General features: G+C 49.0%; 1 protein-coding gene across 2 annotated transcripts in view; it reads right to left on the bottom strand.

Moving 5' to 3' along the window:
* Window positions 1–549: 549 nt before the first annotated feature.
* Window positions 550–13,495, bottom strand: part of TNFRSF21 (TNF receptor superfamily member 21) — a 35,446-nt gene continuing 22,500 nt past the window's right edge. For both annotated transcript variants that reach the window (XM_030235952.2, XM_009095787.4), the window contains exons 4-7: window positions 12,581–12,846; window positions 5,638–5,691; window positions 2,859–3,078; window positions 550–2,000 (exon numbers count right to left, since the gene is read on the bottom strand). In XM_030235952.2, coding sequence (XP_030091812.1) covers window positions 1,771–2,000; window positions 2,859–3,078; window positions 5,638–5,691; window positions 12,581–12,846 — 770 coding nt within the window. In that variant the 3' untranslated portion in view covers window positions 550–1,770. The remainder of the gene's footprint in view (window positions 2,001–2,858; window positions 3,079–5,637; window positions 5,692–12,580; window positions 12,847–13,495) is intronic.

Raw genomic sequence — 13,495 nt, 5'->3', positions numbered from 1 at the left:
CAGAAATCACTGTGGAGCCAAGTAAACAAAATGACAGGCTTATAAACCAGAAGCATTTGTCCCATTAAGGATTCAATTTGTAGACAGAATAACAAGGGATGAGTTATTTGGCAGTGTAGAGTTTAAGGACATGGGCAATGTAACAGCGACAGAAATGCTGTGACTGCAAGACCTTCGCTCGGGAGTGACTCAGCACAGCAGCTGCTTCCTGGAAAATTAATACTTCAGGCTCCTCAAAATGCCCACAAAGCCTTTGACAATTTGCAAAAACCAACCCTGGAAGTCCCATCAGCCATCTGATCTGTCACTGCTATGGGGATTAGCACAGGTCCCCCACCCCAGCACAGGGTGGGGACATGCTGGGAGCTCCAGCAGTGACTGTGGGGACTCAAGGCAGTGCTACCAAGAGAAAGCAATCACGTTTTGGCCTCAAAGCTCCCCCCTCACAACCCCCAAAGTCCAAAATCCCCCCTCATCAACAAGGGCACCCCAAGCAAGCCCCTGTCCCTGAGCAGAGGCAGCTGTTAAGGAGGTTACCACAGAATCGTGTCAAGTAACAAACACCTAGTATTTATTAATAAATTAGTACACCAGAAGGCAATTTTTCAATTCATTCCCCTCTTCCCCCACTCCCACCCCTTCCCATGGGGCAGCTCATGCCACCCTCATACCATTATTTCTTCAAATTGAGCGTAGTACAGACTGTTTGTTACGGGAGCATAATAATTGCAAATATAATCAGACAGACTTCTTACGATGCAGCTTTTTGTCCCCCATACCCCCCCACCCCCGACCTCTTTTAATAAAAAGTGAAGTGTGATTTGAAGAGACTATTGAGACCACATAAGGTCTTAGAACTTATCGGCCACATCTGTATAAAAAACAAGAGACACGAGTGTAAAAGCATAGCTTGGTTTAAGTCTTGCAGCACGAGGAGAGCGGGACCACTGGCGGTCTTCGCCTCCCCACGTCCAGCACCGGCTCCCTTCGGGGCCCCACCATTCCCTCATGTGCCAAGGCAGGATAACTCCTTACATTCAACTGGAGGCAAAGGATCTTTCCACTGCCTTGAAGGTTGGTGGGGCTTGACCCTTTTCCTTGTGGTTTAAGCGCTTCTGCTGTAGCGTATTAGGAGCGCGATGCGTGTCCGGGTGAAAACCATACAATAAATAACCGTGCTAGTAAAATCTGAGCAATGGATATGAGCCAAACAAGAGTACATCAAAAAAAAAAAAAAAAAAAAGAGCTCAGGTGGGAAGCTTAGCTGCGTTAAGAGACAGTAACCAGCAACAAGTGGGGTGGGATTTTTGCGTGATTTTGCCATTTACTGCCCTGAGGCGAAGGGAAGTGGTGGGAGATGGTCACTCCGAGCGACAGCTTTGACAGAGGAAGAGGATTACAGAGCAATCCCCAATTTGATGTGTTAGATTACACCAGATTGGTGGTATTTCAGTTCATAAACTGCGGTTTTGGATTTTTTTGTTTGTTTTCTTTTTTATTAAAGTGCATCGGCTGATCTGATTGGAATGAGAACAAGGAGAAGAGAGGCTCGGGGAGGGGGCAGAGGGTGCAAAGACTTGGACTGAGCGATAGAGTTACAATGGAGGGGTGCAACGCTGGCAAACTGCACGCCCTCCAAAAACAAGGACACCTCAATGAAAATACTGGCCGTATGTTCTACAAAAAATCCCGCCTGCGTATTGTTGGTCATCTTAACGAGTGCCAAGCTAGCTCTAGCAGATATTCGGAGAGCGTGCGGTGACCCAGTGCCTACAGTAAATCAGGAAGGTGGCTATAGACAGAGTCCAGGAGGGTCTGGCTGGCTTCCTGGCTCTTGACTCCTGCGATCTCAAATAGCCTGTCCAGCTTGTCTTCGGCCTGCGGGATCTCCTCGATCACGTGGAGCTCCTCGGGGTTGAGGATGTGCAGCATGTCGTCAAAGATGGGCTGCAGGTCGCACGGGTCCAAGCGCACCTGGCGCAGGACGGTGTCCTTCTTTTCTGTAGGAGGAAAGGGACTGGTCAAGGAACTCCCCAAGAAACCTCTGCTAACCAGGGCTTGTTCTCAGCCCATCCCCTGATGCCACCTCTGGAGAGGGACATGCCACAAGAAGAACTGAGGGAAAAGGTAGAGGGTGACAAGTGATAGGGATGAGAGAACATGGGAAAGGCAGTGGTGCTGAGGCACCTCAGCCAGGATCCTGGAAGAGCAAACACAGCATTTGTAAATGCTGAATGGCCAATTCGGAAAAGTGAGGGCAGGAGAGGGGCCAAAAAAGCTGAATTCTGCTCTTTCAAGTTGTTTTCATTGGGTCAGCTTTATTTTCATACCCAAGCATAAATTTGGTAGATTGACTGAGCTCAGTGTTTCACCTTCATCAGAAATGAAATGCAGCAAATTAAATGCAGTAAATTAAAGCCCCTAAAACAAAGGAGGGTGACTAATGGTACTTTATATCTGTAGCAAAGAGGATCAAGACTGAAAAAATTTTAAAAAGTCAGTCTGGAAATTACATTCTCTGGTTTAATCTCACGCAGAAATGCACTAGCCAAAGCAAGAGCCAAAAGTCAGAAGAAACACCCCCAAACACCCTGGGATGCTACAACTTCCCTAGCAGAACTTCAAAGAGTTAAAAGCCTTTAAAGATGTTTTTCTGTCTCAAATCTTTATCATCTTCGCTAACAGGATATTCTCGTTGGGAATGACAATGTGATAAGTGTATCCTGGAGAGCCAGTTTTCCCAGTTATTTACTTTAACGGTACCGTGTGTTGGCAGCTCTACCACGTGTGCTGACCACATGGGACACGCCATGGTGTCCCTTCTGCCCTCCCACTCTGCCCCGGGTTGGTTTTGGTACCTTTGGTAATGAAAGAGCCTGTCCGGCTGAGCGCGGAGGAGCCGCTGGAGGTGGAGTCGCAGCGCAGGAGAGGCTCGGCCTCGTCGACAAAGAAGCATTTCTTCTCAGAAGGAGAGGGCTCCACGGTGAGCACAGCTGCCTCGGGGGGCTTGGGGCTGGGCGTGGGCGTGGGGCTCACCGGGCTGGGGCTCACCGGCAGCGCCAGCTTGTCACCTTCCAGCTTTGGGGGGAGGAAAGAGAGGGAAAATTAACTGGGGAGATGCTACACAACGGGTAACACCCAAACCCACCTGCACCCTGGCTTTCAAAACACTCCAGGCCACCGTCAGCAAGGGGTGACCTGTTCTGCTGGCCCACAACAGGCACAGGAGACGACCTAGGGTGGACATCAGCACTGGTATTTGGCACATCAGGCAGGAGCAGTAACACAATCCACACCCTTGGGACACCTGGTAGGAGCAAGCACTGCACCAGGATGGCACGTGCAACCTCAGCAGAACATTTTAGGCGGGCTCTCCTTCTCAGACTCAGTTTATTAAAACCTAAAGCAAAGCTCTTGGGGGCAAGAGGTGATGATGCCCAAAACCTGCTCCACACCTGTTGTTTGCTAAAAGCTGGTTGCACAGCTCCAGCCAGTGCCAAGGCAGCAGGACGAGGGCTGTGAGACCCTTCAGGGATCTCCAGTGCAGCACATGGCTCTGACCAGCTCCACATCAAATTAATGATCTGTTTTGCCCCATCTCACCCTTGCTCCCAAGAGCATCCCATTAAAGCCAAGTGGTGAACTTGGAGTCTGGTGGGAAAAGTCCATCTCACCAGACTCCAAGTTCAGAGCAAGGAAGGACAGGCAGGAGCTGGCACTGACCACAGTGTCACCCAAGTGCCTCTGCTTTTTCCTGTCCTGGATGTGAGCTAAGGGCAAATGTTCAGCTCCACGGTTCCAAAGACATCAGGAGCAGCAAGTACTGCTGGGAAGCACTGCATTGGAAAGCAGCACCATCTGACAAGTGACAGGTGACAAGAGACAGGACAAGATGAAATGGCCTCAAGTTGTGCCAGGGGATGTTTAGACTGGGCATTAGGAAAAAATTATTCACCAAAAGAGTCAGGAATTGTAATAGGCTGTCTAGGGAAGTGGTGAAATCACCATCCCTGGAGGCTTTAAAAAAACATGTGGATGTGGCAGCTGGGAACATGGTTTAGTGGTGGACTTGGCAGTGTTGGGTTAAGATTTGGACTTGATGATCTTAAATGTTATTTCCAACCTTAACAATTCAATGATTCTATGAATTTGGGTGCTGGTGTGAGCCTGCTTCCTATGCTGACTCTACTCTGCATGTTTCTTCTTGAAACTTCTTCCCACTTCCAAGACAGCAGCGAACATTATCTACCCTCCTCTGCCTCTCAACATCCCCTCAGGTTGCAAATCTCAAGGAGAGCATCCCTAGTTCCCACTCCCTGCAGGGATGAGATGCCTGGGCCAGCATACTCACATCCCTGGCTGGCAGACTGGGCACTTCTGCAGGTCACCAAGTCCCTCTAAACAGATTATTTTAAGGGCCATCCAATATTTAACCTTTTCCCCCAACCTAGTGTCCCTGCTTGACCTGCCAGGGAAAAAAATTACAAGCCCTGTCCCCATGCAATTCCCTGTCCCAAGAGCATTTCACAACCCTGTTTTCTCCTACAGAGGGAAGATCAGGCTATTCCTGTTAACAGGCTTTTGCCTACAACCCAGGGATGAAATGCAAAGTTGGGATTAAAGGCTGTGGGAAAGGGAGCTGCTGAGCCACCTCCGTGCCGGCATGGATGTGCCTGAACATTCCTCATCCGTGTCGAGGAATTCGCCACCCACAAATCACATGTCTGCTGGGACGCCCATTAGTTCACATTAAATTAACATTGAAGCCTGTTCCTGGTAGAATAAAAGGGTTTTTTTCTCCCCTCATTGAAAATAAACAGGGGAGGATTTGTTCTAGCACAGTGCATTATGCAATAGGCATGTTAAAAATAAAAGTCAGCTTTAATTTTTAATTAAAAGAATCTGCCTTCTCCTCTGAAATTCCCTTTCCAGTACAGTTCATCATGGATGATCAGCTATGGCCATTAAGGGGGAATATCAAGAGAAAGACCAGGACAGCAGCTGGCCCCTTTCCAAATAATTTGCTCTGATATTCCCTTTAAAAATATCCTAGGTTTTAGGGGTTAGTTTTCCCTTGTGCAGTTCATCTACCTAATATTCAACCACAAACCCAACTACCAATTCCCAAAAAGGATCCTGATGACTGAGCAACAATTGGCCAAGAGAGGGCAGGGAGCAGACAGCTGCCCCAGCTCTGTCTTCCCAGAACCAACTCATTTGGAGTTTAATTAAAGAGCTGCTAAAACACGCTAGGAAAGACAAAATCACCGGAGGTTATTTGACTGTAGCTGTCCCGGGAGCCCAAAGCTTTCCAAATAGCTGAACAGTTGCAAGCTTGAGGCAAAGCAAACAGGATGCCTGGATGTGAGTTAATGTTTAAACGACAGGAAAAAAGCAACTGGGAATGAGGGCTTGGAAAGACCAGGGAATGCAAAAGGTTGCTGTGAGGTGAAGCCTGTGGAATAGGTAAAAAAACACACTATTCATAGCCTGTGACTCACTGCACTGAAACCACCTTGGCCATTCCTTTTTTTTTTTGAGTGGTGATTGGGTGAAACCAAGCTTTGGCTGGGAAAAAAAACCCCAAAAAAACCTCTTGCAACCCTTCTGCCTTTCCAGAGCTATAGGATTTCTCACCTTTACATCCTCATTGCTGGGCTCCTGCGCTTGCCACTGGGACTGCATCTGCACCTGCAAAGAGAGACACGTGGGACACTGTCAGATGCACAGTCCAGCATGGAAACCAGAGGCACTGCAGTGGCTTTGTCACAACAGCAACCTCCTACAACCCATCAGAGGTGCTCTGCCAGGTTATTTTTTTTAGGTATTTTCTTTTTTTTGAGCACTGCGCCAAGAGATTTTCAATGCCAAAAAATATTTATTTAAAAAAATCCTAAAAGCTCCTGTGTACTTGCAGCCCTTTAGACTGCAGTTCAAGCACCAGCATCCTCCTGGATCCCAATGCACCTGGGAGGGTGCTCTAAGCAACTCAGGGTGTCTGAAGGCCCTTCCTAAAAGGAAGAAAAGGGGACAGAAGGGGATAGGGACAGGAGGAGAGAAGAGGATGGGGCAGGAGGAGACACAGGCTTGGCTTTGTTTTCTTTCGCAGCTGCTGTCACCAGCTCTGTTTGAACGGGTTGGTCCCATTTGCTGCCTCCGTTTTACAGCACTGCAATAAAAGCTTAGCTCAGACAAACAGAAACTGCAGCTGCTGTGCTAATATTAGGAAGGAGCAGCAGCAGGCACTAAAAAACACCCTTCCCTCAGGCAATGCTTCCCAGCAGTTCCTCCTGCCGCAAGCAGGCGGGAACAAAGGCGGGTGGCAGGCTGGCTGCTGCTGCTGCTGAGGGTGGCTGTGCACCCTCTGGGATGTGGGGGGGATAAATTTAGCACCGAGGCAGTCACTTCCCAGATTCCCTGCCAGAAGATGACACCCGACTGACACCAGCCCTTATTCTCAGGTCTGTTATGCCTCCGCAGGGAATGCGGCAGGAAAAGCCCCAGCACACGGAGCAGGGTGGGCTGGGCAGCAGCCCAGGGGATGCTGCAGGCAGAGTGGTGCTGGTGTGAAATGCTCTTGCTGTGAACCCCACGGGGGTAGGAAGGGAGGGAGGGAGGATCCCTGTGGATCAGCAGTTTCATAGTGCACAGGGTGTTTGGGGGTCCTCCCTGGGGGCACACAGACCCTGGCAGCTTAAACACCTTGGCAGGGCCATGAGGACTCACCGAGGTGTCAGAGAAGGGCAGTGATGGTGTGTGGTGCTGCAGAGCAGAAGGCATGTCCCCTGCCAGGATGGGAAGACCAGGAGGGTGCTGGGGTGGGAAAGCCCAAATTTCCTGTCTGTGCCCTTCATCTCCCCGAGTGGTTTCAGGAGAATGCTTGAGCCCTCTCTGTGGTGGAGCCTCTTCCCTTAACACAAGGCAGCCCTGGGGAGAAGGGCTCAAGCCAAGCCTCACATGACTCAGGATGGGCAATGCTGGGTCTGGGCAGGGTTTAGATACCACAACCAAAACTGCAGCCACCCACGGAGGAAAGAGCTCTTCCCCATCTGCCCTGCCTGTGGGCCGAGTGCTTCTCAAGCAGATAATTTCTCCAGGAGAGCCTCTGGTGGCTTCTCCCTTCTGTGGATTTGCCCACTCACTTTTTCAACTCAAACCATAATGAAGAGGTGATGAAACCCTGATGAAGAGGTTCCAAACCAAATTACAGGCTGAGTTAGTTGATATTGAGTTTGGCTAACAGAAGAAACCATCTTCTAGTTTCCTCTAATGCTCCCAAACCCATTACATTGCACTCACAGAGACCCCAAGAGATGTGGCCACCACAGCAGGGAAACCTCAATATCACTGCATAGATAAAGTTTATATTTTTGTGTTTATGCTGTTTCTCTTTGCATTACTTTATTAATTACTACATTTTGTTTATTGCACATTCTCCAGCATAGTTCAAACCCAATGTCAGTTTGCTAAAATCAAGTCATGGCTTAGAGCAAACCTGGAGTGATGCCCAGTCCAGCAAAACCCAGCCAGCCCTACACCTTCCCCAGGGCTCTGGCCACTTCACCTTACTTTGTGCCTCAAATAAAACCTGATGCAACTCCAGAAGGCAATTTTGTTCTTTTCCTGGCTGCCTGGGCACTTCCCAGCCCTCAGACCACAGGCCCCTCTGGCTGGGAAATCCATCCAACAACTTTACTCTCACTCCAGCGCTGGCACATGAACACAGCACAAACTTAATTCCTCATTTCTGGGCTCAGCCCAGTCCTGCATTGCCACAAGAGGAAGTAAAGGGATGGGTGGGAGCTGACAGGGGCTGAGTCTGAGGAACGCTGCTCCAGGCTCTTCATTTCCCCCTCAGGGTTTTGACCTGTGAAAGAGCAAGAGATGGAGCCACAAGGCTCTGCCACAGCCACGTGCCTGGACATGGGGTTGCTTTCACATCCTCTTCTCCTCTGAAATACCCCAAAACCTCACAGCTTAACCTCACACCAGCCCCAGCCTTGACACATCTGCTGACTCATGGGATTATATGCAGCATGAAATTAGCCACAAAACTGAACCTTGCTGGGCTTGGGGCTGTAGCCTTCCCCTCTCCACTTTCAACATCTCCCTTATTCATGGTTTGGGTTTGTTTTTCAGCTTTGCTGAGGCTGTGCTGCTGGACGCCCTGAGCGAGGCTGTTTGCTTCCCTTCCATCCAACCCTTGAAATATTTCAGCCAAGGCCAGCAGAGCCATAAATAAAATGATAAGAGCTTAAAGCACTGCTCACAGCAGGACACTCAGGGGAGCCAATGAAGCCCAGCTATGCCAGCTCCACCCCAGGCCAGCCCAGGTGAGCACAGAGCCCCTTGGTAGCTGCAAAATGCTGTTATGCACCACACAAAAAAAATCTCATTACCCAGTGGACACTGGTAAAAATCAGTTTTTCTGATTTTAACCCCAAAAATGGAGAACTGCAGTTTGCTGGGATGGCAGAGAGAAACCTCTCCCTTCTTCCCCCCGCCACTCTTTTCCCTGTTTTTGTTATCAGCACCACTAATTTGGGATGTGCCTGTGCCTGATAAGCAGTGTCCAGGCTTGCTTCTGCTTGGCAAACCTGCCTGCGAGGGCACAGATTTTGCAAACATTGAGTCCAACAAACATTCGTGGCCAGGCTTTAAAAGGAGCCCTATGAGTTAAATGCACCCCTAAAAACCTTCCCAGAGCTTCTGCATTCACTGTATTTTCTGGCTCAGCTGCAAAAAACCCTGAGCAAACTGATTCAGAGGGCTAATCTTGGTTTAACCTAAATTCATCCAGCGCCATGCAAAACCAGCATAATCTCCCACAGCTAAAAAAGCAGGCAAGTCTGCAGTGGAACTGTTCCTCACCTGAAGGAAAATGCTCCTGCCTCATGTGTAACACTCCAGAGACTCCCATAATTCCTCTATTCCTATCAGGGGTTGTAAATATTGGGATTTCAGAGCACAAAAGGCTGCTGAGGGAACAAGAGAGAGCAGCTTTGCCTCCATAGGTTTTACAAGTTGAAGGCAGACACCAGATAAAGGATTAAAGAGAAGGGTGCAATAGTGGGCGGGATGAAATATGTTTAGGGTACTGATTTCCCATCTGAGAACTACAGCATTCAATAACAGTTTTTACCCATGACTTGGGGGGTGTCAGTGCTTTCTTACAACAGAAGGATCGTGCAGAGAGATGAGGAAACTCCGTTTTGCTCCCAGGGATGCTGGGCAGAGCCAAAGGCATCCCAGACAGCACAGCCATGCATGCATCCATCCCTCCTGGGCACATGTAGGATACACCAGCACACGTTGGAGACTCACTGCTGGCTCAGGTCACCCTAAGGGCATCGTGCTGTTACCTGCACTCACAAAATGGTTTGGGTTGGAAGGAATATTAAAGGTCATCTTGTTCCAACACCCTGCAAGGGGCAGGGACACCTTCCTCTAGACCAGGCTGCTCCAAGCCCTGTCCAACCTGGCCTTGAACACTTTCAGGGATGGGACATCTACAACCTCTCTAGGCAGCTTAGCCACAGGGAGGATGCATGCATTTGCATTGCTTATGAGAGTCCTCACTGCCCCCGCACCATCAAAAACACCTTTCGTTCTTTTTTGCTGGTTTTGGGGGGTTTTTTGCAAGACTCCTTCTGCAGGGCTGGAGACCACAGCACCCACTCTTGCCACTAACAGGGTATCCCATTCCTTCAGATCAAACCACTTTGGTGTAGAGAGAAACTGCCTCAATTTATCTGTGTTTGGATAAACAAATCACCCAGAGTCAAACTCCAATTAGCTCTAATTAAAGGCTTTCCAACCAGCAGATTAAAAAAAACCCAAAGATCAACCTCCATGCCTGCTCCTGGCACTGAGCTCTTGGCTTCCTGGACTGCTGTGAGGATGATGAGCCACCAGCACAATTCTCCAGGGATTTGGTCTCCCATGCACAAACTGCTTCTTGCATTCCCTGCAGGGCCCTTGTATCACCACCCACACTGACAGCACAGGAGCCAGCTCAGGGATAGGAGGCAGACAGGTTCCAGCAGGCAGCACCTCACAGAAACACAATGTGCTGCCCTGCTGGATCTGTACCCTGGGGTGCTGCCAGGCTGTGACATCCCACACACGGCTCCAGGACCTCCAGGGCAGGGCAATGGGCAACTCCTAAGGTTGATCATGAGGGATGCTCATCTGAAAAAGCCCAGTCAGATGAATAGGGAAAGAGGATGTAATAGCTTGGGTGAATTTGTTAAAAACAACTCCTTTGCTGAAATTAGCCAAATTTCTCATACAGACTCGAGCCACCTGCTTGAAAGATCAACAACACAATCTTACTCATTTCTAGAAAAGCAAGTGAAACTGATGGGGAACCACCCCAGGGTCTAGGTGTGCTGGACACTAGAAAAGACAACACACTGTTTTAAAAAACAAAGAGACACAGGAAAGCTTTTTGGGAGGTCTAGGAGACTTGCATACAGTTATCCCTGAGATTTGGGTTTGCTCATTCTCTGGAACATCTGCTTGCTGTATTTTCAGAGTTCTGGGCACAGCTTGTGGTCACTCCATCATTGGGAGTCCTCCACCCTGACAGGTCACCCCATAAACCCTGCTCATGGAGCCACCATCTGCATTCTGTACTGCTTGATAAGCACAACCTGATGGTCCTGGCCAAAAGAGCCAGGGGCATTCAGCACCACAGAGCCCAAGTCTGTTAATTATGCATCGTGCTGAGGAACAAGTCTCGTGTTTTATCCAATGTCCTTGCCCAGAGCTTTGTCACAGTATTCAAAGTCAAAGCAGTAAATACAAGGACATAGGTTACTACCTGCTCCAGGAGAGCAAGAGGACAATGTGTCCTTCTGGGACAGTGCACATGCTGGAAACTTTAACTCATATGTGCAAAATGGCAATTTTCTCTGCCTCACTTCTCCTCCTAAACATAGCTTTGTCTTGGGTTTTTTAATTTTATTTTTTCCACCAATGAGAAGGCCACATGATGCTTAGTTACCAGGAGCTGAAAGGAAAAAACAGCAACTGAGCAGGAGAGATCAGGCATCTGGTAAAGCCAAACTATCCAAGATCTGGGCAGGATGTTAAGCACACACCTGACTCCGGGTCTCTCCGAAAAACAAGCACAGGGCTCCTGCCAAAATGGTCACAAGGGAAGAAGGTGTTTCATACACTAAACAAAAGAATTGATATGACACAGTGAAGGGATCAAACAAAATAATTTAGGATATGTAACACAGTGAAGGTATCACAGTCCCTCATATAAGGAAAGTTGTTAGGTCAAAGCAGAATTTGGGAATCCTTGTCCTCTGTTTTAAAAGCCCTATTGGGAGCCAAGTTCCACCCTGCCAAATCCCCACCAAGAGTCCAGAGAGGTCTGCAAGCACCCACCTGCTCCCCTTTGGGTCTGGGTCAGTGCTAAGGGAAATGTTCCACCAACCAGGTTAGAGGGAAGAGCCATGCCTCAACCACCACTATCTCCATCTCCATGTCCCATTGGCTTCTGTGTTTGGAAAAAGCCCCACTCATCACCTTTACAAACACTTCTGGCAGACCACTGAGTTATCAGAGCCAAAAAACTGAAACAAAGAAGGCACCAGTGGCCAAAACAAATCTGCAAAGGTCACTGAAGCACCTCCTGATGACTTACACCCAGCTGAGAACCTACTGCAGGATCTTCTGCAGCAATTTATTTATTCTCGCAAAATATGGGACAGTTTAAGGCCAACGCTGCCAAAGAAGAGCAACAACTCTGGAGGACTGCATGCATGGCCTCCCCCATGCCACCAGTCACCATCTCAGAGGAATCAACACTTAGTGCTCAAGGGTACTTGGCCCTTCTCACAAATCCACAGCATTTGAGAAAGTTTAAAGGAGGATGCGTGGTGTTTGTGAGGTTTTTAGGATGAGGTGAGAGATGAGAATTTGATTTCATGTTCTCAGAAGGCTGATTCATTATTTTATGATATTTTATTATACTAAAGAATGCTATACTAAAACTGTATTAAAGAGAGAGAAAGGATATATCAGAAAGCTTAAGAAGAATGATAATGAAAGCTTGTGACTGACTCAGAGAGTCTGACACAGCTGGCTACGATTGGCCATTAAGTTAAAACAATTCACATGGAACCAATCAAAGATGCACCTGCTGGTAAATAATCTCTAGACCACATTCCCAAGCAATCAGATAATTATTGTTTCCATTCTTTTCTGACGCTTCTCAGCTTCCCAGGAGAAGAAATCCTGGTGAAAGGATTTTTCAGAAAATATCATGGTAACAGGGATGCTCTTCCCCCCATGTCCCTGGCACAAGGGCTCAGGTACCAGATCCTCCCGGTGATCTCCAAGATATACAAAAAGCACATGGAACTCTAGAGCCCATCGAAACTTTGACTGGGATTCGAGCAAACGTTGCCAAAGCCTTGCTCAAAAGCAACGCACGGCTTCAACGCAACTCCTCTATAAAGAGAGGGAGCTACCTGGCCACGAGCGAAGCTCAAGGCCACAGCCACGTCCCACGCCACCACACCTGACAAGGTGAGCCCCGCGCCACAGCCCAGCCCAGCGTTACCGGCGTGGTGTCCTCCATGAGGCCGCGGATCTTCTCCACGACGTCGTTGCGGCGGTGCTGGCGCAGCGCGCTGATGAGCTGTGCCAGGCTGGCCTCAGGCCCGCGGATGGTCCAGTGCTGCAGCGCGGCGTAGGCGCGCTCGTGGTCGGCCGCGTAGCCGTTGGAGAACGCCGCCACCTCCCGCTCGCTGGCGTTGCACAGGAACTGGTAGATGTCCTTCCACTGGCTCCCCACCTGGGCCGCCACCAGCTTGAGGATGTCGATGCCTGCAGGGCAGAGAAGCCACAGGTGAGGCGGGGGGGTCTGCAGACATCAGGTCTAGCAGAGCTTCTCTCATCCCCAAATGGCCACGCTTTGCTTTTCTTGGGTAGGTCTTTGAGATTTTGTTGTAATTATTACTATTGTTGTTGTTTTAACACCTTTTATGAATCCAGGCTGCAGAGAAGCAGCACCAATAACAGGTTCGACAGCAGCTATGCATGCAAAGGGTGACAAACCCATCAGTTAATCCAACATACTCTACACTCTGATCCAACACACTGAATCCAACACATTCTATTCTTCTGATTTACTTGTAAATCAGAATTTACTTGTAAAATCTCCTGCACTCTTCAGCACAGGAAGACCCTGGGTACTCAGCCACCACACAGCTGCAGGAACAGGGCACCCATGCTCACCCACACACCTGCACTGCAGCCACTGTCTTGAGAGGGAGCTGGATTAAGAGGTGAGTCACCAAAGCACCTCTATAAAGATGAGTATTTCCATAACGAGCACATACAGCAGCTAGGATTGCATTCAGAGCCCTTCCCAGTGCAGACAGGCAGGATGACTCAGTCATGAGGTGGGGGACTCTGTGCCAGGTGAGCACTGGGTGAATGGAAGATCTGGTAGGCAACTAGAGAGCAAAAACGC

This window comes from Serinus canaria, chromosome 3 (assembly GCF_022539315.1).
Source record: "Serinus canaria isolate serCan28SL12 chromosome 3, serCan2020, whole genome shotgun sequence".
NCBI lineage: Eukaryota > Metazoa > Chordata > Aves > Passeriformes > Fringillidae > Serinus > Serinus canaria.
The sequence above is the reverse complement of the archived record's forward strand: the minus strand, read 5'-3'. Positions and strand labels throughout refer to the sequence as shown.